General features: G+C 49.7%; 1 protein-coding gene across 2 annotated transcripts in view; it reads left to right on the forward strand.

Annotated features, from left to right (window-relative positions):
* The window catches only part of LRRC20 (leucine rich repeat containing 20), a 66540-nt gene that overhangs the window by 28320 nt on the left and 11296 nt on the right, over positions 1-26924 (forward strand). For both annotated transcript variants that reach the window (XM_079899329.1, XM_079899328.1), the window contains 2 exons: positions 7448-7597; positions 18115-18282. In XM_079899329.1, the coding sequence (XP_079755455.1) occupies positions 7448-7597; positions 18115-18282 (318 nt within the window). The remainder of the gene's footprint in view (positions 1-7447; positions 7598-18114; positions 18283-26924) is intronic.

The following is a 26924-nucleotide window of genomic DNA, read 5'->3' on the forward strand; positions in this document are numbered from 1 at the left end:
CATCCTGGCTGTGTCTTCTGGAAGTTGTGCTGTCTGCCCTCGTGAGCATTGGACTTGGCTCAACCCCGGGGGCTTTTCTCTACTACACACAGGCATAGTGGGTATAGAAGGTGCCGATCCTTTGAATTAGACCTGGAGAAGAAGTTCCTGAGGACAAAAGGCTCATGAAGAAGGCTGCGGGGCCTCTGTCCCCAGATCGCAGGTGCTGAACTGGAAAGGCCTACAGGAGTTTGTAGCCAAGGCCCTGGTGTCCCATTGAGCTGCTCAGCAGAGACTCCACTTTCTCTGGCCTAGAGACAACTGGGCACATTCTTGACACAGTGGGGCAGGATAGCAAAATGGTTAGTACCCCTGGCTGCCTGATCAGCCTAACCTGTATCCAAATCTTACTCCCCTACATTTAGCTGAATGACCTTGGACAAGTCACTTACTTGCAGTTTTCTCATGTGTACAGAGAGGATACTTCTGACAGCTTAGCTCACATGAAATAGTGAGTGGTGCTATTTATGGTTATTATTATCCCCACCCCACCCAGGGAATGGACATGAAGTGTTTTGCTCCATCTGTACAGATGGGAAGGTGACTGGGCAAGGTCTGGGTACCTGGATCTCCATATTCTTTTTTTTTTTTTAATTTATTAATTAATTAATTTATTGTCTACGTTGGGTCTTCATTTCTGTGTGCCGGCTTTCTCTAGTTGCGGTGCGCGGGGGCTACTCTTTGTTATGGTGTGCAGGCTTCTCATTGCGGTGGCTTCTCTTTGCTGTGGAACACAGGCTCTAGGCACGCAGGCTGCAGTAGTTGTGGCGCAGGGGCTTAGTTGTTCCGCGGCATGTGGGATCTTCCAGGACAAGGGCTGGAACCCGTGACCCCTGCACTGGTAGGCGGATTCTTAACCACTGCACCACCAGGGAAGCCCCCTGGATCTCCATATCCTTGACCCAGGGACCATGGAGAGCTGTGCCGGAGATCACAGGCCTGTCCTCCCAGTTGGGATGGGAGTTCACAGGCAGTGTTAGTGGCTGGTGACGTGGCCTGGATGGGGATGTTTGCATCATATCCCAGCAGGGCACTTTGTAGGAATCCTTGGGGGCCTTTGCCATCAGAGGCAGCCAGACTGTTCTGAGCAGGCACTCCATGGTGCACACTCCTACCCAAACACCAATCAAAGGATGAAGGGAACAGACGGAGTTCCCAAGAACAAAAAAATCATAGGGAAGCCACAGGGCACAATGCGGAACGGTGCCTGGCACACAGTAGGACCTCAGTAGTTATTTGTGGAAGATAAATGAAAGCAACAGGTGTGGATGCATTTTGGGCCCTCAGCCCCCAACCCCCCCAGATGCCGGGCCACATGCTTCTGTGACTGTGTCAGTGGGCAAGTGAGGCTGCAGAGGCCATGTGTTACTTGCGCTGGGGACTGGGAGAGTGGGGTGGTGTACAGTTGGGATGGCGTGTGGGCAGCCCAGGTGGGAGGAACAAGGCTGTGGGCCGGGCGTTTCTGAGCTGACCTCCTCTGGAAGACAGCTGCTTTGAGGATCCTTGGAAATAACCTGAGTGGCGTTATGTCTCTTCGGCCTTCTTCGTGAGCACTTTCTTTCCCCACTTTGGGGAGCAGAGTTCATTATATGATTCTTTAGTAGTGCCTGAGTGCTGAAAGTGCCAACTCGTAACTTCGACTTCAGTCCAGTACAGAGAGCTACTGTCTTTCTTTCATGGCTCTGCCTTCTCTGTGTCTCAGATTGATGAGGAGCTGGCTGGCTTCAGTTTATCCTTGAATATGTCAGGTTATTTTTTCCAATAAAAGCTATTTTTATGATACGTTTATTTTTCTATTTTAAAAGTAAAGCATCACCATATATACTTAAAATATTTTTATGCAGATAATAGTGGTACTTATTTTGTACAAAATAAACAAACAGCAGGACTATAAATAGTAATAAATTGCTCAAATCCTTTGTAATAACCATTTAACGTTCTGGTTATTTTCCTTTTGGTCTTCTTTCTCAGGCATGTATACTTTTGTACATAGTTGGAATTACTGTGTGCGTATAATTTTTATATTCTGCTTAAAAAAAAAAACACCTAAATGCTATAACTTGAACTATTAAACAAGAAAAAGGGCTTCCCTGGTGGCGCAGTGGTTGAGAGTCCGCCTGCTGATGCAGGGGACACGAGTTCGTGCCCCGGTCCGGGAGGATCCCACATGCTGCGGAGCGGCTGGGCCCGTGAGCCATGGCCGCTGAGCCTGCGCGTCCGGAGCCTGTGCTCTGCAACGGGAGAGGCCACAACAGTGAGAGGCCCGCGTACCACAAAAAAAAAAAAAAAGAAAAACAGTGAACAGACATAGGTTGATAATATTATTTAGGGACCTCTACCAACACCTAGGGGGGTGATGGAGTGGGTGGAATGCCAGAACTCCAAATAGAAAAATAGCAAGAGACCTGAACAAGATTTTCCACCAGGGAAATAAAAATGGTTAATTAACCATAAAAGATAATCAGTCTCATGAAAGCAAGGGATACCATTTCCCCTGATCATATTAGCAAGGATTTTTTTAATGATCCTCTTACTTGTTGGCTAGAATATATGTAAATTGGTATAAATATCCTGGAAAGCAGTTTGGCAACACATATCAGTGGCTGTATATTTATTTACTAATTATATTTTCTCCCTGGTGAATATCTATCATCTGGTGGCCTTTCTTAAATTGAGTTACATTGAGCATTTAAAATAATCAAGATAACAACTTATGTATCCTATTTATAGATCCTTTTTCACAGTCTGTTGCTTGCCTTATTTTCTTCTAAGCATCCAGGTGTTTCATATTTTTTTATAGTTAGGTTTGTTGATCTGTTCCTTTGTGATTCTTCAAGGCTCCTAGGTTGAGAAAGTCTTCCTCACTTAAGTGGTTGTATAAGTCTGTTTACTTCTGATTTTTTGATTTCATTTCAAAAAATATTTAAAGTGTAATTTTATCTAGAGGTTTTTTTTTTGATTCTTCGGTTAATTGAGAGTCTCTTTCTCTTATTTTCCCCAAATTGTTCATTGGTTATTCTGACATCAGTTATTAATCCTTCCCTTCCCTAATTTATTTGTGAGGCCTCCATTTTAGTGTTTATTAAACTATGACATATTATTTATGGTCTGTATTTTCTGGACAATGGATCTGTATTTTCTTCTATGATCCATTTTTCCTATTACCCTCTGTTTTAATTACTGCAGCCTTATAAAATTGGTTCTCACTCCACCTTCTTCTCTTTTAGAGAGTCTTGCTTGCTTATTCCCTAGTTGAAATTTAAAACCATTTCATCAAGTTGAAAAAAAAACTTTTTGGGCTTTGAGTAGGAATTGCATTACACAATCTGTAAATTAACTTCTTTAAAAAATCACTATTATTTCAATATTTTAACTTGTTGTCAACGAATGCTATATATCTCCATGTACAAACCCATTTTTATTTATTTATTTATTTTTTACTTATTTTTTTGGCTGCATTGTGTCTTCGTTGCTGCGCGCAGGCTTTCTCTAGTTGTGGTGAGTGGGAGCTACTCTTTGTTGCAGTGCAGAGGCTCTAGGTGCACGGGCTTCAGTAGTTGCAGCATGTGGGCTCAGTAGTTGCAACGTGCAGGCTCAGTAGTTTTGGCTTGCAGGCTCTAGAGCGCAGGCTGAGTAGTTGTGGCGCACGGGCTTAGTTGCTCCGTGGCATGTGGGATCTTCCCAGACCAGGGATCAAATCTATGTCCCATGCATTGGCAGGCAGAGTCTCAACCACTGAGCCACCAGGGAAGTCCTCCCATTTGTAAAAATATCTTTGTGAACCTTTCTACTTTTTTTTAAATCTTTTTTTAAAATAGATCTTTATTGGAGTATAATTGCTTCACAATACCGTGTTAGTTTTCGTTGCACAACAAAGTGAATCAGCCATATGCATACACATGTCCCCATATTCCCTCCCTCTTGAGCCTCCCTCCCATCCTTCCTATCCCACCTCTCTAGGTCATTGCAAAGCACCCAGCTGATCTCCCTGTGCTATGCTGCTGCTTCCCACCAGCCAACTATTCTACATTCGGTAGTGTATGTATGTCGATGCTACTCTCACTTCGCCTCAGCTTCGCCCTCCCACCCCATGTCATCAAGTCCATTCTCTATGTCTACCTCTTTATTCCTGCCCTGCAACCAGGTTCATCAGTACCGTTTTTTTTTAGATTCCATATATATGCGTTAGCATACGGTATTTGTTTTTCTCTTTCTGACTTACTTCACTCTGTATGACAGACTGTAGGTCCATCCACCTCACTACCTATTAGAGAAATGCAAATCAAAACTACAATGAGGTATCACGTCACACCGGTCAGAATGGCCATTATCAAAAAAGCTAGAAACAATAATTGCTGGAGAGGGTGTGGAGAAAAGGGAACCTTCCTACACTGTTGGTGGGAATGTAAATTGATACAGCCACTATGGAAAACAGTATTGAGGTTCCTTAAAAACTAAAAAATAGAACTACTTTTCATAATATTGGTCAGATATATTTTCTATTATGATTCTCTCTATATTTTATATTATACTGCTGTTTGGAATAGGATCCTAAAAACTATATTTATTGCTAGCATATAGGCAATTCAATATTATTGAATTTTGCACTTTTAATTAGCCACTTTGCTGAGATCTTTTTAATTTGTGTACTTTGTCAGATGCCTGCTTTGTTGAGGTTATGCAGTCATCTCACATGCACTTAATAATCATTTTGTCTGTTTCTAATGTTTATGCTTTCTATTTCTTTGGCCAGAACTTCTAAGACCATATTCAGGGATACAGATGATGGAAGGCATCCTTATTTTGCTCTTTGTTTTAAAGGGAAAGCTTCTGGCATTTTCCTTGATGTTGTTCCTAGCAGGTCTGAGATCTGTTGCTTTTAGCCAAAGGGGCTGTTGTGATTCACAACCACAACAAGACTCCTTTCTAGGCCTTTGTGCTTCTGGCACCAAGCACTAGGGGGCTCATTGTTTGGAAGTGTTTGCTCTTTCAAGAATCCTCAGCTTGCCCCAAACTTCGAGCCTACAGAGCTGGTCTAGTTCCAGCCCTTGATCTCTTTTTACTGAAAGTCTGACCTCTGGGCATTCGTTCTTCCCGGCAGGACCTTGCACTCTCTTCTGTAAACCCCACTTGCTGCTATAAGAGCAGGTACCTGACATTGGACTGGTACACAGGGCTGGGGTCACCTAACATAGCCCTGGACCAGAGCAAGCAGTAAAGACACTTCTTTTCTTTTTTTTTTTTTTGGCCATGCCACACGGCTTGTGGGATCTTAGTTCCCCGACCAGGGGTCGAACTCAGGCCCCCTGCAGTGGAAGCTTGGTGTCCTAACCATTGGACCAACAGGGAATTCCCTAAAGACAATTCTTAACAGGATGTCCTACCCCTATGGTTCCTCAGTCTTTTGGACTTTTGCCCTTACCCCTACCTGTCCCCTTTCTTTCCTTAAACCAGCTTAATGAGGTCACCAGTAACCCTGCCCTGCCCTCCAAGCCTGGTGGACCTCTGCTGACGCTGTGCTCTGGGAGCCTTCCCAGTCCAGTGGGAAAGCAGACACAAAAGGAGGTTAATACAATACAGGATGAAGAGGTCTCATTTACACCATATGAGACTCAGAGGCTGGAGCTTAGGGCCGTCAGGGAAGGCTTCGTGGAGGAGATGACATTTGAGCTGGTATTAGAGCCAGAGTAGAAATTCTGTGAGGCAGATAAGGGAGAAGGGCTTAAATTTTGATTATTTCTATAGACTTTGCATTATTGTTGCTGTTCAGAATAAGATCTTTAAAAACTGTATTTTATTGTTGGCATATAGGAATATTATTGAATTTTGTATATTAATACTGGAACAATCTTCAAAGGCTTAGAGGTGCCTGGGGAAGCCCGGCCTCTTTGGGGAAAAGACAAGAGTTTGTTGAGAGATGGGGCAGCGCTGTCTGAGTTGATGAGTGCTCCTGAATGGGGTTGGGGGGGCAATCACCAGTAATGGGGGTGATCCAGGAAGATTTCCAGAAGAGGTGGGATGGGAACTGGCCTTGAAGCATGGAGACAATTTGGGTAAGGTGAGAAGGGGAGAGCAAAGTGGAAGGTGAGTAGGGAAACAGCACTTGTATTTAGCATTCCCACTACTTATCTGCCAGGCACTTGGTTAGTACATTGAGTACTTATTATTATATTTACTTTTCCTGACAGCCTTGCTAGGTAGACAACGACACCCTCATTTTACAGATGAGAAAACTGAGGCTCAGGAAACTTAAGTGACTTAGATGAGCTGGACAGCCTGATTTCTGAGCCTCCATGCTTTCAGTGTCTCTCTGCTGCCATATATATGAAACAGGTTTATTGAGATATAATTCACATACCATACAGTTTAGGGTGTACAGTTCAGTGATTTGAGTATATTCACAGAGCTGTGCAACTATTACCACATCCAATTTTAGAACATTTGCGTTACTCCAACAAAGAAGCCCCTCACCCCTGAGTTGCCATCCCTCAATACCCCCAGCCCTAGGTAACCACTAATCTACTTCCTGTCTCTGTACATTTGCCTGTTCTGGACATTTCATATGAATGGCCTCATACAATATATTGTCCTTGGTGACTGGCTTCTTTCATTTACCATAATGCTTTCAAGGCCTGTCTGTGTTGTAGTATATATTGATACTTCATTTCTTTTTATTGCCAAGCAATATTCCTTTCTGTGGATATACACATTTTGCTTATCCATTCGTCTGTGGGTGGATACATGGGTTGTTTCCACTTTTTGGCTATTATGAATAATGCTGCTGTGAACATTCACGTGTACTATTTTGTGTGGACACACGGTTTCATTTTTCCCAGGTATATACCCAGGAGTGGAATTGCTGGGTCATATAGTAACTAGGTTTAACCATTCGAGGAACTGCCAGACTGTTCTTCACAGAGGCTTCCCTGCTACCTCTTAGACAGACCTGTCTTCAGAGTGACAGGATGGGGAAGAAGGTCATACCACAAAGTCTGTGTGAATTGCCTGTTTTCAAAGAAGTAGACTATTATAAAGTACTCTTAAGACCCTGGCTTCGCCGTTGAGTCTGATGACCCTGGAGGGACTTGTGGGTCCTTCAGGGCCTCAGGCACACGGCTGTGAGTGCTGGTCATCAGAGCTCTGTCTTCTGCATTCCAGCTAGCAGGCTGTGCTATTAGAGAAGGTGCTTTAATAAGCTGTTAGGTTCAGTGTGTGAGACTTGGACAAGTGTGATGAATGGTGATGAAGGCTCTTGGAGGAGGGACTGCAGGGTCTTGAGCCTGGCACAGGGGAGCCAGGTAGGAGACAGAGGAGGCCGGGAGGAGATACAGGGTCGGGTCTGTGGGGTTTGGGGCAAGTCCATGGGCAGCTGTGGCTGCTAACTCTGGTCTTTGTCCTTTGGCTGCAGACCTGGCCGAGTGCAAGCTGGTTTCCTTCCCCATCGGCATCTACAAGGTCCTGCGAAATGTCACCGACCAGATCCACCTCATCACGCTGGCCAACAACGAGCTCAAGTCCCTCACCAGCAAGTTCATGACCACGTTCTGTCAGCTCCAAGGTAGGCCCCGGTCAGCTGAGGCCAGGAGGGCATGCTGACCCTCATCCTTCAGGCTCCGACCCTGTCTAGGGAATGTCACCAGGGCTAGTCCCCAGTCAGCTAGTCTCAGCAAATCCTTCCCAAGGGGAGGCTCTAAGGGTGGACCTATGTTCTCTGGAAATCTCTAAGTGCCACTCCCGCCTCTAGCTGGCTGTGAATCAGATTGACTCATGGTCAGGGGTGTGGGTCCCGGAGTGATTCTCTTGTTTTGAACAGACCAGTAGAGTATTTGGGGTCCTGCAGCTCAGGAGTAGTTATTTTTCAGTAGACTTGAACGAGCCCCCTTCTGACCGCCATGCCCCACCCCCCTGCAATCTAGCACTGTTCTCCCATGTTGCTTTCTCAGTTCAGGAGTGACAGACGCCAGGGCTGTTGTTTTCTGTGCTGTGCACACGTACAGCAAGCAGACACGGGTGCTCGGCAGGGAGGTGGGCAGGAGGCTGGCAGGTGGGCGTTGTAGATTCATCTGAAATGGCTCCTCCAGGTGGACAAGCAGGCGGCAGTGCCCGCTCTCCACTCTCCAGGTAGCCCCTCCATCCTTCTGCAAGAGTCCACTGCCACTCAGGGACCCGTGGGATGGAGTTGCAGCCTGGGCGCTTGGTGTGTGTTCATGAAATAGTGGGGTGGGAGAATTGGGGAGGGCACAGGGGGCACAGGAGAAGTGATTCCTGCCTTCAGGAATTCTCTATCTGATAGGGGCATGAAAGGAGTCTAAGAGCCTGTTTAGAGAAACCAATACGTAAAATGCTGATGGTACCTGAGGGACTTGAGAGGAGCATTTTTTTGTTTTTGTTTTTGCGGTACGCGGGCCTCTCACTGTTGTGGCCTCTCCCGTCGCGGAGCACAGGCTCCGGATGCGCAGGCCCAGCGGCCATGGCTCACGGGCCCAGCCGCTCCGCGGCATGTGGGATCTTCCCGGACCGGGGCACGAACCCGTGTGCCCTGCATCGGCAGGCGGACTCTCAACCACTGCGCTACCAGGGAAGCCCGAGAGAGGAGCATATTTCACGCAGCTTCCTACAGGAGGTGCGAGCCCTGGGCGGAGTCAAGAGGGGAGGGGAGAGGTGTGAATTGGCAAACCCAATGCAGGGACGGGAAGCAGCTTGGACAGTGGCTCAGGAGGGAGCTACAGGCAGGACCTAGACTGGGCGCAAACACAAGGGCAAGCAGGAGGGATTGGTCTGTGTTGTCGTTTCTGACCGAAGCTCACAAAGCTCATTGCGTTTGTGCCTAAAAAGCTAAAGTGCTTATGTTGGGGGTGGAGGGGATCCCAGGGCAACACGTGTTTCCCCAGGGGCACCTGTGGGTGCTTTTGACCAGGCCCACTTTTCCCGTCCTTCTTTTTCTGGTGGCTGCTTCTTTACACAGGTGAGATGGGTCCTCCCAGCTGCCGGGGCCCTTGGACCAGCAGCTCTCGGCCTGGCTGAAATTAGAATTAACTGAGGAGTTTTTCTACAAACATCATTGCCTTGGCTCTACCCCAAGACCAGTTGAATCAGAATGTCTGGGTGTGGGCCTGGGCCTAGGCATCTGTTAACATCAATATCAGTTGTTCTAAAGTGCCGGCAGCCAAGATTGAGACCATAGTTCAGGGGTTAAAAACACCAACGCTTAAGAGACTAGCATGTAGGTAATGAGTGACTCAGATTGGGCATGGGACAAGAGGGAGTGGTGGGGACTGTGGCCACCTGGTACAGGCCCTACTCAGCTTCTGCCAGATGTGCCACGGGATTGTTCTGATAGTTTTATTCAGTTGAAGCTGGAAAGGTGGATATTTATGTGAATTTTATCCATTTTTACTTAATTTGTATTTTAATCTGGAAGCCAATAGAACACATTTTGCAAGCTAGACTTAGCCTGTGGGCCACCAGTTGGGAGAATCTCCCATAAAGTATTAGAGCTGTCACTGCCATCTCACCTCACGGGTGGAGAAGGAAGGTCAGGGTGAGAAGGCATTCGTCCGGGCTGTCAGAGCCATACACCGAGGTCACCCACCCTGCAGCCAGGGCTGCCTTTCCAGGCCACCTGCGTGAGCTCAAGGGCCTGGAGAGGACTTGACATGGCAGTGCCTTGTGGGATAAGCAAGTAGGCCCTCTCCAGGGACACAGCAGCGAGTGTGGAGAAACACACTTAGGGCCCCTGGATTCGTGACGCATCATGATACCCTTCCATCAGAAGTCTGTTGAATGCCGTTTGAACCGCCTCCTGTGCTCTGGTGGCTCCTGGCTCCCCGCACGCCACCTCCGATTACAAAGGCAAGGCTGTCATGTGCCCAGTAATTGGATTTCACGGAGGCAGCCGTGGATGAGGGTTGGTGATCAGGCAGGGAGGGGCTGGAGCTGAGAGACCCACCTGGCTCTGGACCCCAGCCTTTGTTTCTCTTTCAAGTAAAAAAACCCTCTCCTTTTATGTGTGAAGAGGAGACTTGAATAGGCTGTGCTGGGCTCCGCACTGCCTGCTAGCGTCGTCTCCTGGATTTTTATTTATTTATTTATTTATTTTTACATCTTTATTGGAGTATAATTGCTTTACATTGGTGTGCTAGTTTCTGCTTTATAACAAAGTGAATCAGTTATACATATACATATGTTCCCATATCTCTTTCCTCTTGCGTCTCCTTCCCTCCCACCCTCCCTATCCCACCCCTCTAGGTGGTCACAAATCACTGAGCTGATCTCCCTGTGCTATGTGGCTGCTTCCCACTAGCTATCTACCATATGTTTGGTAGTGTATATATTCTTGACAGAGTGGGTATATGCTGCCTTGGTGCTGGGGAGAGAGCCACCTGCTTGCTCCCTGACTGCCAAGTTGTTTCCTGTGGGTACCCTGGGGACTTTCTGCTGCTGGGGTCACAGCCGCCTCAGAGTTGGGTGGTCTTTAAATGATTACATCCCATTGCTCTCCTTCAACCGTCTTATGGCGGGAAAAATGGAATCTGTCCAAAGGGCACATCGGTTCTGCGGAGAGTGGATCCTGAGGTCTGGCTGTGGCTCCTCTGGTCCCTCTCCTCCTGTGTTCCCATCTCCCCACTTCCTCCAGATGCAAGTCATTCAGCTCTTCTTATTGAGTGTGTCCTGGGCCTGCCAGGCCGGAGGTGTGTAAGACACACCTGCAGAAATAGACAAAGACCACCCAAATGAGAACCAGCAGAGGCTGTTCATTCAGAGTTCGCTCTAGCCAGGGAGTCAGCCACTGTCACTTGCATTTGGCGGAGACTCAAAGGCAGGCAGAGGAATGGGAAAGCTTCATAGTGGATGAAAGGGAGAAGTCTTCAGGTGGGCCTGATGGCAGGCTATTGGCCTGGGGAAGCTGGAGGCGGGTGGGCCAGCCAGCAGCAGGGCGTCCTATGGGATTGGTTAGGATGCACATCTGGCTGTCTCTGGTTGGTCCTGAGTGGGATGTTGGGACAAAAATTTAGGGAAACTGTCAGTTAGTAATCAAGTCCCAGCCATTTGGGGCCAACTGTTACAGGGGGTATTCTTTGGCTTCCTGGATTGTCGATGGAGATAGTAGTCTGACTTGCTACAAGCCTGACTTACAGAAGACTAGCTTCCTGGGCTGGCTGCTTTACTAATGGTTTGGTTTCTTGGGCAGGATGCTTCAGGTTATGAGTCCCCGTTCTGTTTTTATACTTGGTCTGGCCATTGCCTGTGTGTATATTCAGCCTCTCACAGCCTGCCTTTCAACTCAATTCATTAGTTCCCCCTGAGCATCTGTTTAGGGCCGGTGTGAGCATGAACAGGAAATAACATGAAAGCCCAAATTCGCTGGGCACTTAGCCCCCGCCAGCTCCACACTGAGGGTTTTACACACGTCATCTCATCTAATCCTCATAGCACCGATGTTTGGGAAGGATAAGGAAACCAACACCTAGACCTGGTCCTTGAGGAGCCCACAGTCTCTCAGGGAGACAGGTGTAGGAGCAGACAACCACTTTATAATGTGAGGGCGCATTTACTCAAAGTCTGGTGACTCTGTGAGGTCAGTCCTCTTATTATCCTTGTTTTACATGAGGAAACTGCGGCACAGAGAGCTTAAGTAACTTGCCTGAGGTCACACAGGGAGAGAGAATAGGGTCAGGACTGTGGGTCCAGATCCAGAGCTCCTTTATAAACTACTAATGGGGGTAAAGTGTATGTACAGTTTTGCAACTTGCCCCTTTTACTTAGCAATATATTTTAGGAACTGGTTCACGTTGGTAGAGTAAGAGCCACCTACCCTTTTCATGGGGGCAGAATGGCTAGCGCTTCATTTTAGTCTGTCCCAGACTCCTCGGTTAGAAGAGTTTTCTCACCCCTTCCCTCTGTCCACCCAAGGAGTGGATGGGGCTTTCGGAAACTTCACTTCTTTCCTCTCTGTTCCCCGTGGGCAGCAGCTGTCTCTGTGTGAAGAGTCTGCAGTGCTGAGTATGGGCCACTTGAAGGACAATTATTGTTCCACCTGACCCACTGACTCTGCCCTGCAGGCGGGCCCTTGCAGGTAGGAAAGTAATTGCTCATTGATGCAGTGTCGCAGCCAAGGTGCTGATTGACCCTCAGTGGGCAGGTATTTTTGGAGTTGGCACATTCCTTTACCACCAGGCTGCGTAATTACTGCAGGCCAGCCTCATCTGTCCCTTAATGTAATCAGCTGGCCTTGTCTCCGCTGGGGTCAGCCTGAGGCCTCTGAGTCAGCCCTGACAATTGTCCAAGATAAGGATGATGAGGAAGTAATAAGGGGAACTTGGGGAAGGAGAGATCCATTTAGCAGAGTCCAGAAACCACAGCTCAGAAGGGATAGAAAATAAGGGCATGTCATGCCTGGCTGCTTTCAGGCTGGGGACAGTCTTGGGAGTGGGATGGAGTAAGGTCTTCTCCCAGAGACCCTGTCCATCCTGGGAGCCTAGGTTGTTTGACTCTGAACCTTGGTGTAAGAGAGCAGGAAGAAACATCTGGAGCTCCCCTAATACAGCCACACACACACCCCCCTCTGCCCTGCGACAAGAGGGCAGTGAGACCCTGGGCATAATTGTGAAAGTCTGATTGACTTTCCTGCAAGCCATGTGTCCCAGCTGCATCTACCTTCTTTTATTTTATCTTTTGATTTCTGCCTTTAATGATAGCTTTCAGGGTTTTTTTCCACAAAAAGCTCCATAATCCAGTAACTAGGTCTCATGGATGTTGTACGCCTCTAACAGAAACAGTGCTTTTACTGTTCAAAGATTATCCTTTTCATGTTCAAGCATAGGGCTGAGCGTAGGTGCTCAGCATAGGTGCTTAATAAATACGTGTATTGTGCAGCACGTCCTGCTTTTCACAACACTCTCGACTCATTCTCACAGCCCTGCTGTAAATGGGCAGGGAGGACTTTCTCATGGAGGCTGTCCAGGGAGAGGATGGTCCCAAGGACACATGATGAGTCAGATCAGAACTAGGTCCTCCTGGGTTTTCCCCCATCATTCATTCACCACTAAATAAGCAGGGATTTGCTGAGTATCTACTCTGAGGACAGGTGCTGCAGGGATTGGAGGTGCAAAACCGGAAAAAGCAGGTGGCCAGAATGGCCCACTTCTCTTGGGGAGGTTGGCTGGGGTTCACATCCTGGTTTGGGGGTTGGGAGAGGAAGGTCAGATTAACTGGGGGAGAGGTTGGGGTTTGTGTGACCTTAGGCAAGTTATTTCATCTCTCTGTAAATTGGAGGTAATGGGTTATAGTAAAATTAAAATGATGATTGCGTGTAAACTCCAGAGAACAAGTACCTGGAGCATAGTACTGCTTATTAGATGTTAGCCATTATTATTCGGTTTTGGTCTAAGCCCCAGACCCAGTGCGGCTGGGTATCCGGCACAAGAGCTCTTTCCTGGAAACCCTTCCCCACCCAATCCCAGCACTTCAATACTTTCTTAATGCAGCAGGAGCCTGACTAACTAGAGTGGGTTGACACTGCCTTTCCAGAGCAGATCTGGGCTCCCTTTGAAGCTCAGTAATGGAAAGCTCTCCCTTCCTTCCCAATTTCAACACAGCCCCTCTGATTACCCTAATGCAGTCAAGGAGCTGAACACCAAGGGTACAAGCCCTGCCTGCCCAGCCGTGACTCCCTCTGCGCCTTTTGCTTTTCAGAAGTGCTTCTGAGCCGGGAGAGAGGCCGCCTTTCAGGCAGATTCAGCCTCTCCTCCTTGCAGCTGAGCGTCTCCTTAGAGCCTGCTGCTGAAGAATGGCTGGACTTTAGAGAGCAGCCTTCCCTGGGAAACGAGATGCTGGGCAGGGGCATGATTTTGTATCCACAAGTCTCAATCTTGAGAGTAATGATCTCCAGAGAAGGATACACAAAGCAATGACTTGGAAAGCTGCCTCAGCTTTACTGAGTGAAAAAAGCAGTTCTCAAAAGAGTATATAGTCTATGATTCCATTTGTTTTTTAAAAACAATATCCATCCATCCATCCATCCATAAGCATGTACATAGAAAAATATAGAAGAATGAATACCAAACAACAATGGTTCTGGCGGGGGGGAAACACGCAGGACTTTCATTTTCCTTTGTTCCATATTTTTGTGATGTCTCTGTTTTTACAGTGAGCTTGCATTGCTTTTATAAGTAGAAAATGCATTTAAAGTGAAACAAACTGCATCAGTCAGGATAGGCCAGTTTTACATTAGGAACAAATAATTTCAAATCTCAGTGGCTTCAAAAAACAAAATCTTGTATTTACAGTTGGGACAGCGTTGGGTTTCTGTTACGGTTATTGGCACTGCGCACGTGCCTGAGGGCTAGGCGACCTGCTGCCTTCAGTGGTGATGGAGGACTGGACCTGAATTTTCTCAAGAAGATAACTCGGCACAAACAAGGCCCAGGAGGGCTATGCACAGAGTGGGGAAAATATATTAAATCAGTGAAAACAAAAATCTCCCTTGGTGATAACAAATTTCAGCAAGAGCATCTAATTTTAAGCAGCGCATCTTTCTGAAGCTTCTCCAAGACAAACTAGCTAGCTGAGCAGCCCTGTGTGTGTCAGGGTGTGGAGAATCAGTAAGTGGCATGGATAAAATTACGGACCCGGGAGCCACACTGGCCTGAGGTCAGAACCTGGCTCTGCCACTTCTAACGTCCTGATCTGTAAAACGGGATCCATTCTACGCACCTTCAGTGGGTCATCGTAAGGATTAAGTTGAGGTAAAACATGGTGAACACTGAGAAGAGGGTACTAGTGTGTGGTGAGTGCTCAGGACGGTTCGCTCTCTCTGTCATTCTGTAGCAGGCCCCCCCCACCCCGTGTACTCGTGTCCAGACCCTGCCTGCTCCTCCCGAGAACACTGACCTGAGGAATCCAGGCAGAGCTTGTCAGGAGGATCCGTTGTACTTTTGGGATGGACCACCTAGTGAGCAAACAGTCTGTAATTTGATAGGAGTGAAAGTTGCCCTTTTCCAGAATGGGATCCAACCAGATGGAATCAAGCTGGAAAGTCATGAGGGGCAAAAGAGCTCCAGAAGAAGAGTCTGCTGTTCAGAGTGGTTCTTGAGCAAATACTTCTGGAGCAGGAATGCCTTGTTTGGCTTGGACTTTTAATTAACCTCACTGGGCGAGGGAGCAGTCTTGGCTTTCTGACACCTGGGGTGTCAGAAGGTAGTGAGTTGACGCTGGTTTGTAAAGCTTGGAAGAGTAAGTCTCCCATGGGTCCGTCAGGCTCTGAGCCTGGGCAGAAAGGGTCCCTGCCCTCCTGCTTCTCCCTCAGCCCTGAGAGGAGCGGATGTGATCATACAAAAGCCTCGGGATAATGTTCATTGTAGCCGCACACAAGGGCAGGAGATTTGCAGAACCTTTGAGTCATGAATGCATCAAGACAGAGACGTATGGGAACGCTATTGAACATCAGGGAAAGAAACCTGGGAGGCCACACTGAACTTTCATTAAAAAGACAACCCTCAGAATGGGAGAAAATATTTGCAAATGAAGCAACTGACAAACGATTAATCTCCAAAATTTACAAGCAGCTCATGCAGCTCAATAACAAAAAAACAAACAACCAATCAAAAAATGGGCAGAAGACCTAAATAGACATTTCTCCAAAGAAGATATACAGATTGCCAACAAACACATGAAAGAATGCTCAACATCATTAATCATTAGACAAATCCAAATCAAAACTACAATGATATATCATCTCACACCGGTCAGGATGGCCATCATCAAAAAATCTAGAAACAATAAGTGCTGGAGAGGGTGTGGAGAAAAGGGAACACTCTTGCACTCTTGGTGGGAATGTAAATTGATACAGCCACTATGGAGAACAGTATGGAGGTTCCTTAAAAAACTACAAATAGAACTACCATACGACCCAGCAATCCCACTATTGGGGATATACCCTGAGAAAACCATAATTCAAAAAGAGTCATGTACCAAAATGTTCATTGCAGCTCTATTTACAATAGCCAGGAGATGGAAGCAACCTAAGTGTCCATCATCGGATGAATGGATAAAGAAGATGTGGCACATATATCCAATGGAATATTACTCAGCCATAAAAAGAAACGAAATGGAGTTATTTGTAGTGAGGTGGATGGACCTAGAGTCTGTCATACAGAGTGAAGTAAGTCAGAAAGAAAAACAAATACCGTATGCTAACACATATATATGGAATCTAAGAAAAAAAAAAGTCATGAAGAACCTAGGGGTAAGATGGGAATAAAGACACAGACCTACTAGAGCATGGACTTGAGGATATGGGGAGGGGGAAGGGTAAGCTGTGACAAAGTGAGAGAGTGGCATGGACATATATACACTACCAAACGTAAAATAGACAGCTAGTGGGAAGCAGCCGCATAGCACAGGGAGATCAGCTCGGTGGTGTGTGACCACCTAGAGGGGTGGGATAGGAAGGGTGGGAGGGAGGGAGACGCAAGAGGGAAGAGATATGGGAACATATGTATATGTATAACTGATTCGCTTTGTTATAAAGCAGAAATTAACACACCATTGTAAAGCAACTATACTCCGATAAAGATGTTAAATTAAAAGAAAATGATAGCAGTTAGATGAAAAGTTTTTCAGTTTCCCAACTGTGGAGATGCCCCCCGGCTGATTCCAGGCACATCTTCCCAGCAGGATGTGCAGACTGGGCTTCACACAGAAGTGTTTTCAGCCTCCCCCAGAGACTCTGCTTCCTGAAGGTTCCACCCAGACCTGCCCTGATGTTGGTGTCTGGATGCACCCCTCCCCAACCCCACTTTCCTGAGGAAATGGGACCGTCATTCCATTCCCCACTTCCCTCCCTTATCTGTGAATCTCAGGGAACATGGGGGACTGCTAGGTGCGTGTGCCCTGGGGCAGGTTACTTGACCTCTGAGAGCCTCAGTGCTCTCATCCATAAATTGGGAGAGAAATTTGTTGGGAGGATTATATGAGATTTCATGAACGACTAATACATTACCTGGGACATTGCATCCCTCGTTAAATATTCACACCTGCCTCTCCTGTTGCCTCTGTCACCAGCCCCTTTGTCCCATATTTTGTGACCAGCATCGAGTCATCCAGGTCATCTCAATCCTGGCTTCCCTGCCACCTGGTGGTGTGATCTTGGGCAAATTGCTTAACCTCTCTGAGCCACCATTTCTGGTTCTGTCAAATGGAGCAGAATAAGATAAATCTTGCAGAGCTGTTCTGAGGATCAGATGAGACACTTAGCATCAGCTCCTGGCAGTGTGTGGGACTCAGCGTAGGCACCCCCAAAAAGAAAAAGAGAGCTCTCGTTACTACTTCTTTATGGGATGCAGAACCATGCAGGAGTCCAGCAAGATGATGTTGTATGACTTCTCCTGTGATGTGTCTCTTTGCTCGCGATCATCCCAGAGGACGTTCCAGGGCAGCCAGGGCACAGACCCAGGTGTGAGTACTGGACCTGCAGGAGCAGAGAGCTGCAGGGGCCTGGTCACAAAGGGCCTTGATTGCCTAAGGAGGAGGCCCTTGGGGAGCCACTGAAGGTTTGTGAGCTCAGGGCTGCACTCATGAGGTTAAAAAGGTCCCACTGTGCAGCGTTGATTGGAGAGGGACTGGAGGCAGGAAGCCAGGGAGGAGGCTGCCAGAGTGGTCCAGGTCAGAGGGACGGCTTCTGTCCTAGGGATGTGTCTGGGCGGAACAAAATCGAGGGGCAAGCCTGATTGAGCCGCAGTAAGGAAAGCCTCTCTGGTCATTCTGGATGCCTCAGTTCAAGGATGTGATGGTCCCTAAACCAGCCTTAGGAATGACCCCAGATGTGCCACCCTGAGCAGGGTTGAGAGACCTCTGCTGGGCAGAGCCTTCCATTCCAAAGCCAACAGCCGGGAGCCCAGCTGGAATGATGGGTGGCAGTGGTAGGGGTTACCCCTCCTTTTGCATTAATATGGAGTTCGCCCCTTGGGGGGCTTCCTTCCTTGCCGCCTTCCTGGCCCAGGAGGCCAGCAGTCACTGTGGTCTCTGGGTTGCTCCCCTTCCCCCCGCCCCTTACTCTTCCTCCCCACCTGGCAGAGCTCCACCTGGAAGGGAACTTCCTGCACAGCCTCCCCAACGAGGTCAGCACCCTACAGCACCTCAAGGCCATCGACCTGTCCCGGAACCAGTTCCACGACTTCCCTGAGCAGCTCACCACCCTGCCTGCGCTGGAGACCATCAATCTGGAGGAGAACGAGATCGTGGGTGAGTGGACCCAGCCCACCAGGCCCCTCACCTCCCTCTGCGTGCAGAGCCTCCCCTGAGCTCCCTTTCCCGAGTGAGGTTCACAGAGCCTCACAGGGCACAAGGCATGGGCCTCTGGACTCAGAGTTTCATAGACGGGAGCGCAAGGTTGGGCTTTCTGGTCTGAGATTCCCGAGTACAGGTCACTGAGCCTAGGAAGGTAACCATTACGAGGCCCTGCCACCTGCCAGGGGCCAGGTCAGACACTTGCTTTCACCTGGCAGGTAGAAGCTCTTGGCTTTCCCCACAGCGAGCCCTGAACTGGCTGGGCCACCTTGGGCCACAGGCGCTCCCTCTCGCGTCTCCTTCTGCCGGCCTCAGGTGCCTCTGCGACCCTTCAGCTGGGACCCTCTATGCACTGACTCCTGGCAGAGTCCCAGGCTCTCCCTCGCTGGCGTCACAGTGAGCTCTTTGCCATTATTCAGCAGGAGCCACTAGGGAGAGGTGTTCAGAACAGTGTCTCTGTGCCTCCAGTACAGATACGCTCCCCCCAGGGAACCAGAGGGTCTTCCCGTCTGGGTTGGAGATGGGCCTCCTGCAGACAGCAGATCCCAGCGAGCTGGGTTCCTCTGAGGTGGAGGAGGGGTCCCTCTCTTCCTTTTGTAGCAGTTACACACCTGCCGGTCTCATCAGAACCTGAGCACCTCCCCAGCTGCTGTCTAACCTCCCCAGAGAGAGCCTGGCACTCACAGGGTCCTTTTGCGCTCCTCCTCGGCCCCTCCTGCGGCCGCCTCGGTGGGCTCTGGAAGCCCACCTGCAGCCCCATTTCGTCCTCTCTCACGTTGCCTCTAATGTTGATGGTTAATAATAACCCCCTTCAGTTATGCTTTTATTTTCGTAAGCTCTTTCACAGCCATTTTGCCATTTGATTAAAAGGAAGAGGTCTCTGGTGGTTTGGAGCTGCTCGATGAAGAGCAGCCTGCCTTGTGCGCCGGCAAGCGTCCCTTCTATCAGGGATGCCGCCTGCAGGGCCCTGGCCCTGGCTGAGTGGGAGGTGGGACCAGCTAAGTTCTGAACGTCTGGGTCCATCCTTTTAGAGATGAGTAAACTGAGGCTCAGAGAGGTTATGAGAGAGCATCGGGTGGCACAGTGAGACCACAGAAGCGCCAGGATAAGAATACATGATTCTAAAACTCAGCCCTGTGCCTGGAGTGGGGTTCCCTTGCCTGGTCTCTGGGAAGGCCCTGGGGGTGGGCTCTGGGTCAGTCTTGCCTCCCAAGACCAGGATCACTGGGTGGCTGGCCCGTGCGTTGGCCCCCCTGGTCACTTGGGCCCTTGTTCTGTCTTTAAGCGGAAGGAGCATGCCCAGAAGTGCCTTTTCACTGCACAGTTCTTCCTCCTGTGCTGTCCTGACCACCCGGGGTCTCGCCCTGAGCTCTTCACTCTCAGCCGGGCTCTCCTTGCTGGGCCCTTCCTCCTCCACCTCTTGTTCTTGGAGGCCATTCCTGATGCCTCCACCTCCTTCTGCTGCTTATCTAAATGGGGCAGTAACCAAGCAGGGGCTACTTCAGGCTGATACCAAGACCAGAGCTGGGTGGGTAGCTGCAGGCAGGCAGGTCAGGACAAGTATTGGCCATTGGCTTCCCCACTTCCTAACTGCAGCTTTGAAAGACTCACGTCCCCTCTCTGAGCTTCAGCTCTTCTCAGCTTCCAAATGGAGTTTCTCCCCACCCTCCCCAACCCCCCACCCCAGAATGTGGCTTTCCCGCGCCCCCAGCCGGAGAACTGGCTGCGTGGTCTATGCTGGCTGCAGTACGAGCAAAAGTGGGAAGTACAGGGTGGCACAGATTCCCTAATCTTTCCCCTCCCACAAGGCTGACAACATTCCTTAGCTGAACAGCTCCCAGAGCAAAGATCGGCGGTTTTGACTTCTTCTTTTGTACACGTATCTCTAACTTTCTGCAGAGTGACAGTAATAAGTGTACACATGGAAGCATCTTACAGCTTACCAAGAGTGCTCGTGTGCAGACCCAAGGCAACAGGGTGATCATCCCATTTGACAGATGTAGAGACTGAGGCACTAAGACATTCCCCCGGCCTTCATGGTCAAGTGTCTGTTGCACACCTGGCCAGGTAACAGAGACATCAGCCACTGGGCTGTGTGTCCCAGTCAGTTCGGTCTGTGACAGAGCCCCCTGCTGCCCAGTCTGGGCCAGGCCTGGGGGACATGGAGATGTCGGGGACTGCCCCTGCCTTCTAGTTTTCCCCGAGTGTCCAGCGGCTCCTCGAGGTGCTTGGCTGATTCCAGGGCCTGTTCCACTGCGGGATGCATGGGTGTCCTCCCCCAACCAGGTGGAAAGAGGGGCACACGATGGCAGCTATGGTTCCCTTGCAGGAGGGTCCTCACTTTTATTTTCTACCTGTCTCCAATCCATCCTAGTTAACTGCTTGGATGGCTTTCTAACTCCCAAACCATCGGAAGGCCAGGCCACAGCCTTCGCAGCCCAATTGGAGGGAAGAGAGCAGTAATCACAGTGAAGAAGGTGAGGGCTGAAAAGTCCTACATTATGGAAATAGCTTTGCACTCTTCACCAGCTGTAGCCGATCTCCTGCAGGAGCTCATGGGGATAATTGTAGTTGGAGCTTAGGATGCCTTAAGAATGGCTTATTGTTCCCCTTTAGAGCCCTCAGAGAGGATTGGAAAATTTTTTAAAAAATCGTTTTTAAAGAAATAAATTGGAGATGCATGGGTTGCCTTAAAGCTTTAGTTCAGTTAGTAGAGAACAGGCAGCTCTGAAGCAAGCCCCCAGGTGCATCCGGAGGAGCCTCTGAAGGGAACTCCTCAAAAGATGCCTCCAGCAAGGCCTCAGGAAGGCCTGGAAGTTGCCGAGGGGTGGCAGCAGCATCTTGTTTCTGAACAGTGCCGCTGCCCAGTCTTCCTCCACTCTCTGGACCACGATGCAGGGAGAGGAGAGAGGGCTCCGGTCCATGGACGGGAGAAGGCACAGGACCTCATCAGGGTATGCAGGCTGGGAGAGAGGCAGGGACACTGCCCTCTGTTTTCTGGTCCAACCGCCGGTGGACAGGGCGGGGAGGGTGCCCGTCCTTGGTGCTCACCAGTAGCTGAATGCCCTCAGGTCGAGGATCTGGGTTAGCTAGTGGCGGCCTCGTTGCTGCCGCCTTGTACGGACAGTCCTCCAGTCCGTGTGTGTGATGTGGCCTCCCTGTGCTCTCATCTCTGGAGCCACCCTGCTCCCTACCCCCACCCAACATGAGTGTGGTGTCCGCATACAGCGGGCGCGCAGCTGGTTGGGAGCACAGTACAGAGCAGGAATTCCAAAGGCTCCAAGGCCCTCCGAAATGACTGACACATAATAGAGTAGATTGTTTCGAGTTGCCAGCTGTGACCCACTAAGAAGTTGTGAAACCAGCATGTGCTGGAGTACATCACCTGTAGCATGGTACATACTGCTTTGTGACTTTTTATTTTAGTTTTGCAATGTACCCGCACAGATATAGGTACTGGGTCATGCTGTAAAATGTTTTTTTTTTTTTCTTTTTTCTTTTGGCCTCGCCACGCAGCTTGTGGGATCTTAGTTCCCTGATCAGGGATCAAACCCACACCCTCGGCAGTGAAAGCGCGGAGTCCTAACCACTGGACCGCCAGGGAATTCCTAAAATGAATTTCTTACAGTGAGTCATGATGAAAAAATATTGAAAGCCGCTTCTATGAGTTGTCCCGCAGAGATTTGGGGCCTGTGCTCAGCCAGCCAGCTCCCTGTCCTTCAGCTCTCACCCCTCAACTACACCACACTCTTCCCTCCTCTCATCTCCACCCGCGTCTCTGTCCATCGTGGTCGCCACCACTGCATCCTCAGGGTGACTGGATGGTGAGGGTGTCGTGAGGATGGGCAGTGATGCCTCGGCTAAGGGGATGAGCTCTCCTCTCACCCGAGTGTGGAGCCAGGTAGATGACAGGTTCAATGCCATCTGACTCTTTATCTCCACCCCATCCCACCTCAGCCACCCTGCACGGCCAAGCTCTCAGTCCAGAAGTCCTGCCTCGTGTCTTACCATTTTCTCTGCCTTTGTCCTAAGCCCCTGAGTCTGTAGGTCTGGGCCTGGTTCAGATGAACAGGAAGTGGTGCAGGTCACAGGCCTCTCCTCCACCCCCCCAAGCTGGGCCCTGACACACACATATAGCAAGTACCCCCATCCAGATGGGAGGCTTCCCGGGTCCTTGGGGACAAGCCTGCCAGGCACTTCCGAGAGGGAGAAAAGGGTTTGTAGCTTAGAGTATTTATTCTGACAACAGTGACTCACAAGTTTCTGGGATGTGGGATGGTCCTTAGATTTTCCAAACCAGAAGGAGCCTCTGGTATATGGAAGCTTCTGAGTGTGTATAAACAAGACTGCTTGGGGAGAGAGAGTCTCTGCAGAAATAGGGGCGACAGAGATGAATGAGATGCACGTCCTGACCTTAAGCTGCGTACAGGCTGTAGGGAAAGTCTGAGTGGGAGCGGAGAGTAAACTACAAATAAGACATGGTCAGAAGTGCTGAGGTGCTAGGGGGAGGCTCCCAGGCAGAGGGTGGCTGTCCACGTGTCCTTGTGAGGTGGGGCTCCCCAGAGAGCCCTGGAAAGGCTTTGGAGGAGGTAGAAGCATTTGGTCTGTGAGTGGTGACATGGGCAGAAGATGGGTCACCCATCCTGTTAAAACCAGGGACTCAGTTCTTTACGCCAGCAACCATCACACAGGCCTTGAAGGTGGGTGTGGGAGCAGCGTTCACTCCAAAGAACTTATAATTACTCGATGCTACAGAGCAATTCAACATGTTCCTGGAACATGTGGAGTGAAGGGGAGACCAAGTACTGATGTTTCGGAGACTTCATTTTGCTTAAGCAGGAGACTATTTTGGTTAAGCTAGAATTTAACTTTCCGTCACCCTCTATTTGCTGGGTTTTCTACCCCATGCAACCACTGTTCCAGAAAGAACGAGAGATCATAGGGAAACAAAATCTTGTTAAGAATTTAACAAATAAAGCAATAGCACTTTTAAAAGGAAAAGTACAGATATCCCCTGCTTTTCCAAAGTTTGCTTTACACCACTTCACTTTTACGAAAGACCTGCACTGGTACCTGTTTTCTCTGATCAAGGAAATCCGAAGAGGATTTACACTTTTATGAAAAAATAGGAAAAGCGCAAATCGCATTCAGCATTTATTTTGCAGCGAGTGTTAACAGAGGAAGTTTGTGCCCCGAGCAGAGAGAGTGGCCCTGCCAAACTCCTTCCCCAGAACCACATCTCAGCATCAAGCCGCCATGTGCTTTATCTCAGTTTATTCTGTGTGTCCATTAATAAGATGTGTCTTAAGGTAATTGCTTCTTCACTTCATGCCATTTCTGCTTACGAAAGCTTTTATAGGGATGCTCTACTTTCAGATAGCGGGGGACATCTGTACCTGTATCACGTAGGGATGCTTTGGGCTGCATTTACTTAATTCTGTGTTCACACAGTTTCACTTCTTACTGTCAAGGCCAATAGTTCTCAGAGTGGGGGCGCCCAGGACCAGCAGGATCATCTGAGAACTTGTTAGAAATACATATTCTTAGGCTCCTCCCCAGACCTCCTCAATCAGAAACTGGGGGAGTGGGGACAGACAGCAATTTGTGCATCTTTTTTTTTTTTTTTTTTTTTCGCTGTGCCACTTGGCTTATGGGATCTCAGTTCCGGACCAGGGACTGAACCCAGGCCACGGCAGTGAAAGCGCCGAGTCCTAACCACTGGGCCACCAGGGGATTCCCTAGCAGTTTGTTTTAATAAGTTCCCCCCCAGGTGATGCGGATGCATGCTGAAGTTTGAGAACCCCTGTCGAGGCTCTGGCTTCTCAAAGTGTCATCCACAGACCAGCAATAGTGTGGGCATCACCTGGGAACCAGTTAGAAATTCAGAACCGCAGGCTCCACCTCCAACCTCCTGAAAATCAGAATGTGTACCTGAGCAAAACCCGCAGGTGCTTTCTACGCACAGCAGGGCCTGAGAAGCGCAGGGCCTTTTCCTAAAGCACCAGGTGCCACCTCCGGGCAGCTGACTGTGCTAATGGCCGCACCGTCCTCCCAAGCATAACTGGTCCTTAAGCCTTACAAATTTCTCAGGGTACCCAAGGTTTCCGCAAAGTACAGGACCCTTGTCCCCTGGGCTACAAGGATGGTTTGGGGGCACTGTGGAGACTTAGAGGGAGCACACCTGGCCCAGGGGGGCACCTGCACCCCTGCCACAGCCCAGTGTATCACTGGGAGCCCAGGCCCTGTATCACAGCATCTTTTTCCTTCTCTGGGCAGGCGGGGGAGGGGCAGATCCCTCCAGGGAGCCGCAGCTTCTCTCTGATCTCCATCAATAGAAGAGATTCTCCAGGATATCCTCCCTTAGCGTGGGGCACAAATGCCCACTAGGACCTCAGGATCGCCCTTTCCTGACATTGACATCACTGTTCCACCCTGTTTCACAGACTAAATTGATCAGCAGCACAGGGGCAGAGAGATGTGGCTTTATTTCACTTTGGGGCTCGACCAAGCTGCCCCTTAGTGAGAGGTTCTGCAGGCTCTCCTCGCGCTTAGAACTCTCCTGTGGCTGGGGGCCTGAGCCACAAGCACTGAGTACCAAGTGCTGAGTGAGGGGTACACGAGGAAGCTGGGCTGGGGAGGGCTTCCCGGGGAGCAGGAGTGAGCGGGACCTGGTCCTATTGTTCCGCATCACACCCACTCTGTGCCTCTGGGGGGACAGAAGGAGAGTTCTTTCACTGGAGCCCAGAAAATAGTTTTTAAACAGAAGAAACCCTAGAAAAGCAGAAGTGGAAATAAAGCTCTGTTTGATCTGAAAAGATAAAATCGCACAGACTTGAAAACCTAACAGCTATGGCTGCTTGACCCTGCTCCTCTGTAATCGTCTCATTTAATCTGCTCAGGCCTCTCTTCTGGATAGGGGGCGTTACCTCCACTTGATGGCTAAGAGAGAGGCTCAGAGAGATTAAGCAGACTGCCCAGGGGCCTGGTGGAGGCAGGATTTGAACCCAGGTCTTCGGTGCGCCTGGGCCCACATGTCTTCGGTGTTCCAGAGCCTGCCAGGTCTTCATGTGATGGGAGAGGAGGGTGTGGATGGCGCCTGGGGTAGCAGGTCGGGTGCCACACGTCTGGTAGCACCAGTAAGCTATTGGCCAGGTCACAAGGGCAGAGTTTTCTTATGCTGGCCTCGCTCAGCCCTGGCGGGAGCCCTGCGGTTGCAGAGAAGGGAGCTCTCCCTGTGAGCCGCCTTCTAGCTGGTATTTACAAGGGGCTGATTGGCAAGCACGCTTCCTGTAGCTCCCTGCCTGCCAGAGAAGGCTGTTAGCCCCTAAGACAGGTCAAAGCAGAGAAGGTCTGGGAAGACAATGTCAAACCCCTGACACATTCCTCCTGCCCCGGGATCCTGGGCTCCAAGCCCATCCGGGGGGAATGGATGGATCCCTGGATATTGGGTTTGAATTACCCCCCCACCCCCCACCCCCCGTCCCGAGCACAGCCAGCTGGCGACAGTCTGAGCCTTGCCCTGCCCTCCAAGCGCTGAGTGCCACAGTGCCCAGGGGAAGATGATTCACCCTTCAAGGTGGCCGCTGCCTGCTTGGCACAGCGGACTCATGCCGTCTGCCCAGAATGCCCTTGTCCAGCACCAGCAGAGTGCTGCCCTGTACCCACGGGCAGTGAGCAGTCAGTACAGGCATCGATCGTGACGCCATCACTAGACACAGTGTAGGAGCGCTTGCTGGCTGTGGAGCCGCTTGAGGGGGAGGTTAGGAGTAAGCAAACAGTCTTCAACAGCAATTAGTGCAAATTAGACATGGTCCCCAGACATGGAGGGGAGGGAAGCTCCTGTTGCAGCTCCTGCCCACATGTGTCTGCCTGAAGGGAACTAGCAAGCCGGGTCTCTGGGCAGAAGACATTTCACACACTTGGTCTCTGTCCAGATGGCATTCTCTGTGCCAGCCACTGAGTGGTAAAATTTGATTACCCACAGAACCTCCAGTTCTCCAGGGTGCTGGGAGCACTCTGCTGGGAGCACACAGGTGAACAGCAAGAAAACTTCTTTGACATCTGCTTAAAACAAAGTACTTTCTTGCTCCCTTAGACAAGCCAGTCTAAGGGACCGTCTGTCTCTCTCTCTGTCCAGAGTGCTGGAGAGCAGCCCAGACGCTCTGACTCTCAAAGCTCAGCCTTGCAAGGGCCTTATTCAGGGAGTAAGAGGCTCGCAGGGTCACGAACACGGACTTAGGCATTTGGGAAACGTTCATTCGCCAGTTGTCGTTTTTTGATTGAGCAGCTTGCCGTGCGCTAGGCGCTGTGCTGGAGATGGAGGCGGACAAAGCCCACTCCCTGTTCTCACGGGGCTCATGTCATGGTCAGTTACACTAGCTGATACTTAGTGGCCATTTATTTCATATCTGGATCTTCTCTAACCATTTGCAAGTGTGCTCTTATTTAACGCTCACGACCACCTTATGAGGCAGGCACTATTATTCTCCCCAGGTGAGGAAACGGAGGCTCAGGGAAGTTAAGTAACTTGGCCAAGGTCATGCTGCCTGGACAAAACCAGGGTTTCCAACCCAGGCAGTCTTGCTGCAGAACCCCCG

This window comes from Stenella coeruleoalba, assembly GCF_951394435.1.
Source record: "Stenella coeruleoalba genome assembly, chromosome: 16".
Taxonomy (NCBI): Eukaryota; Metazoa; Chordata; class Mammalia; order Artiodactyla; family Delphinidae; genus Stenella; species Stenella coeruleoalba.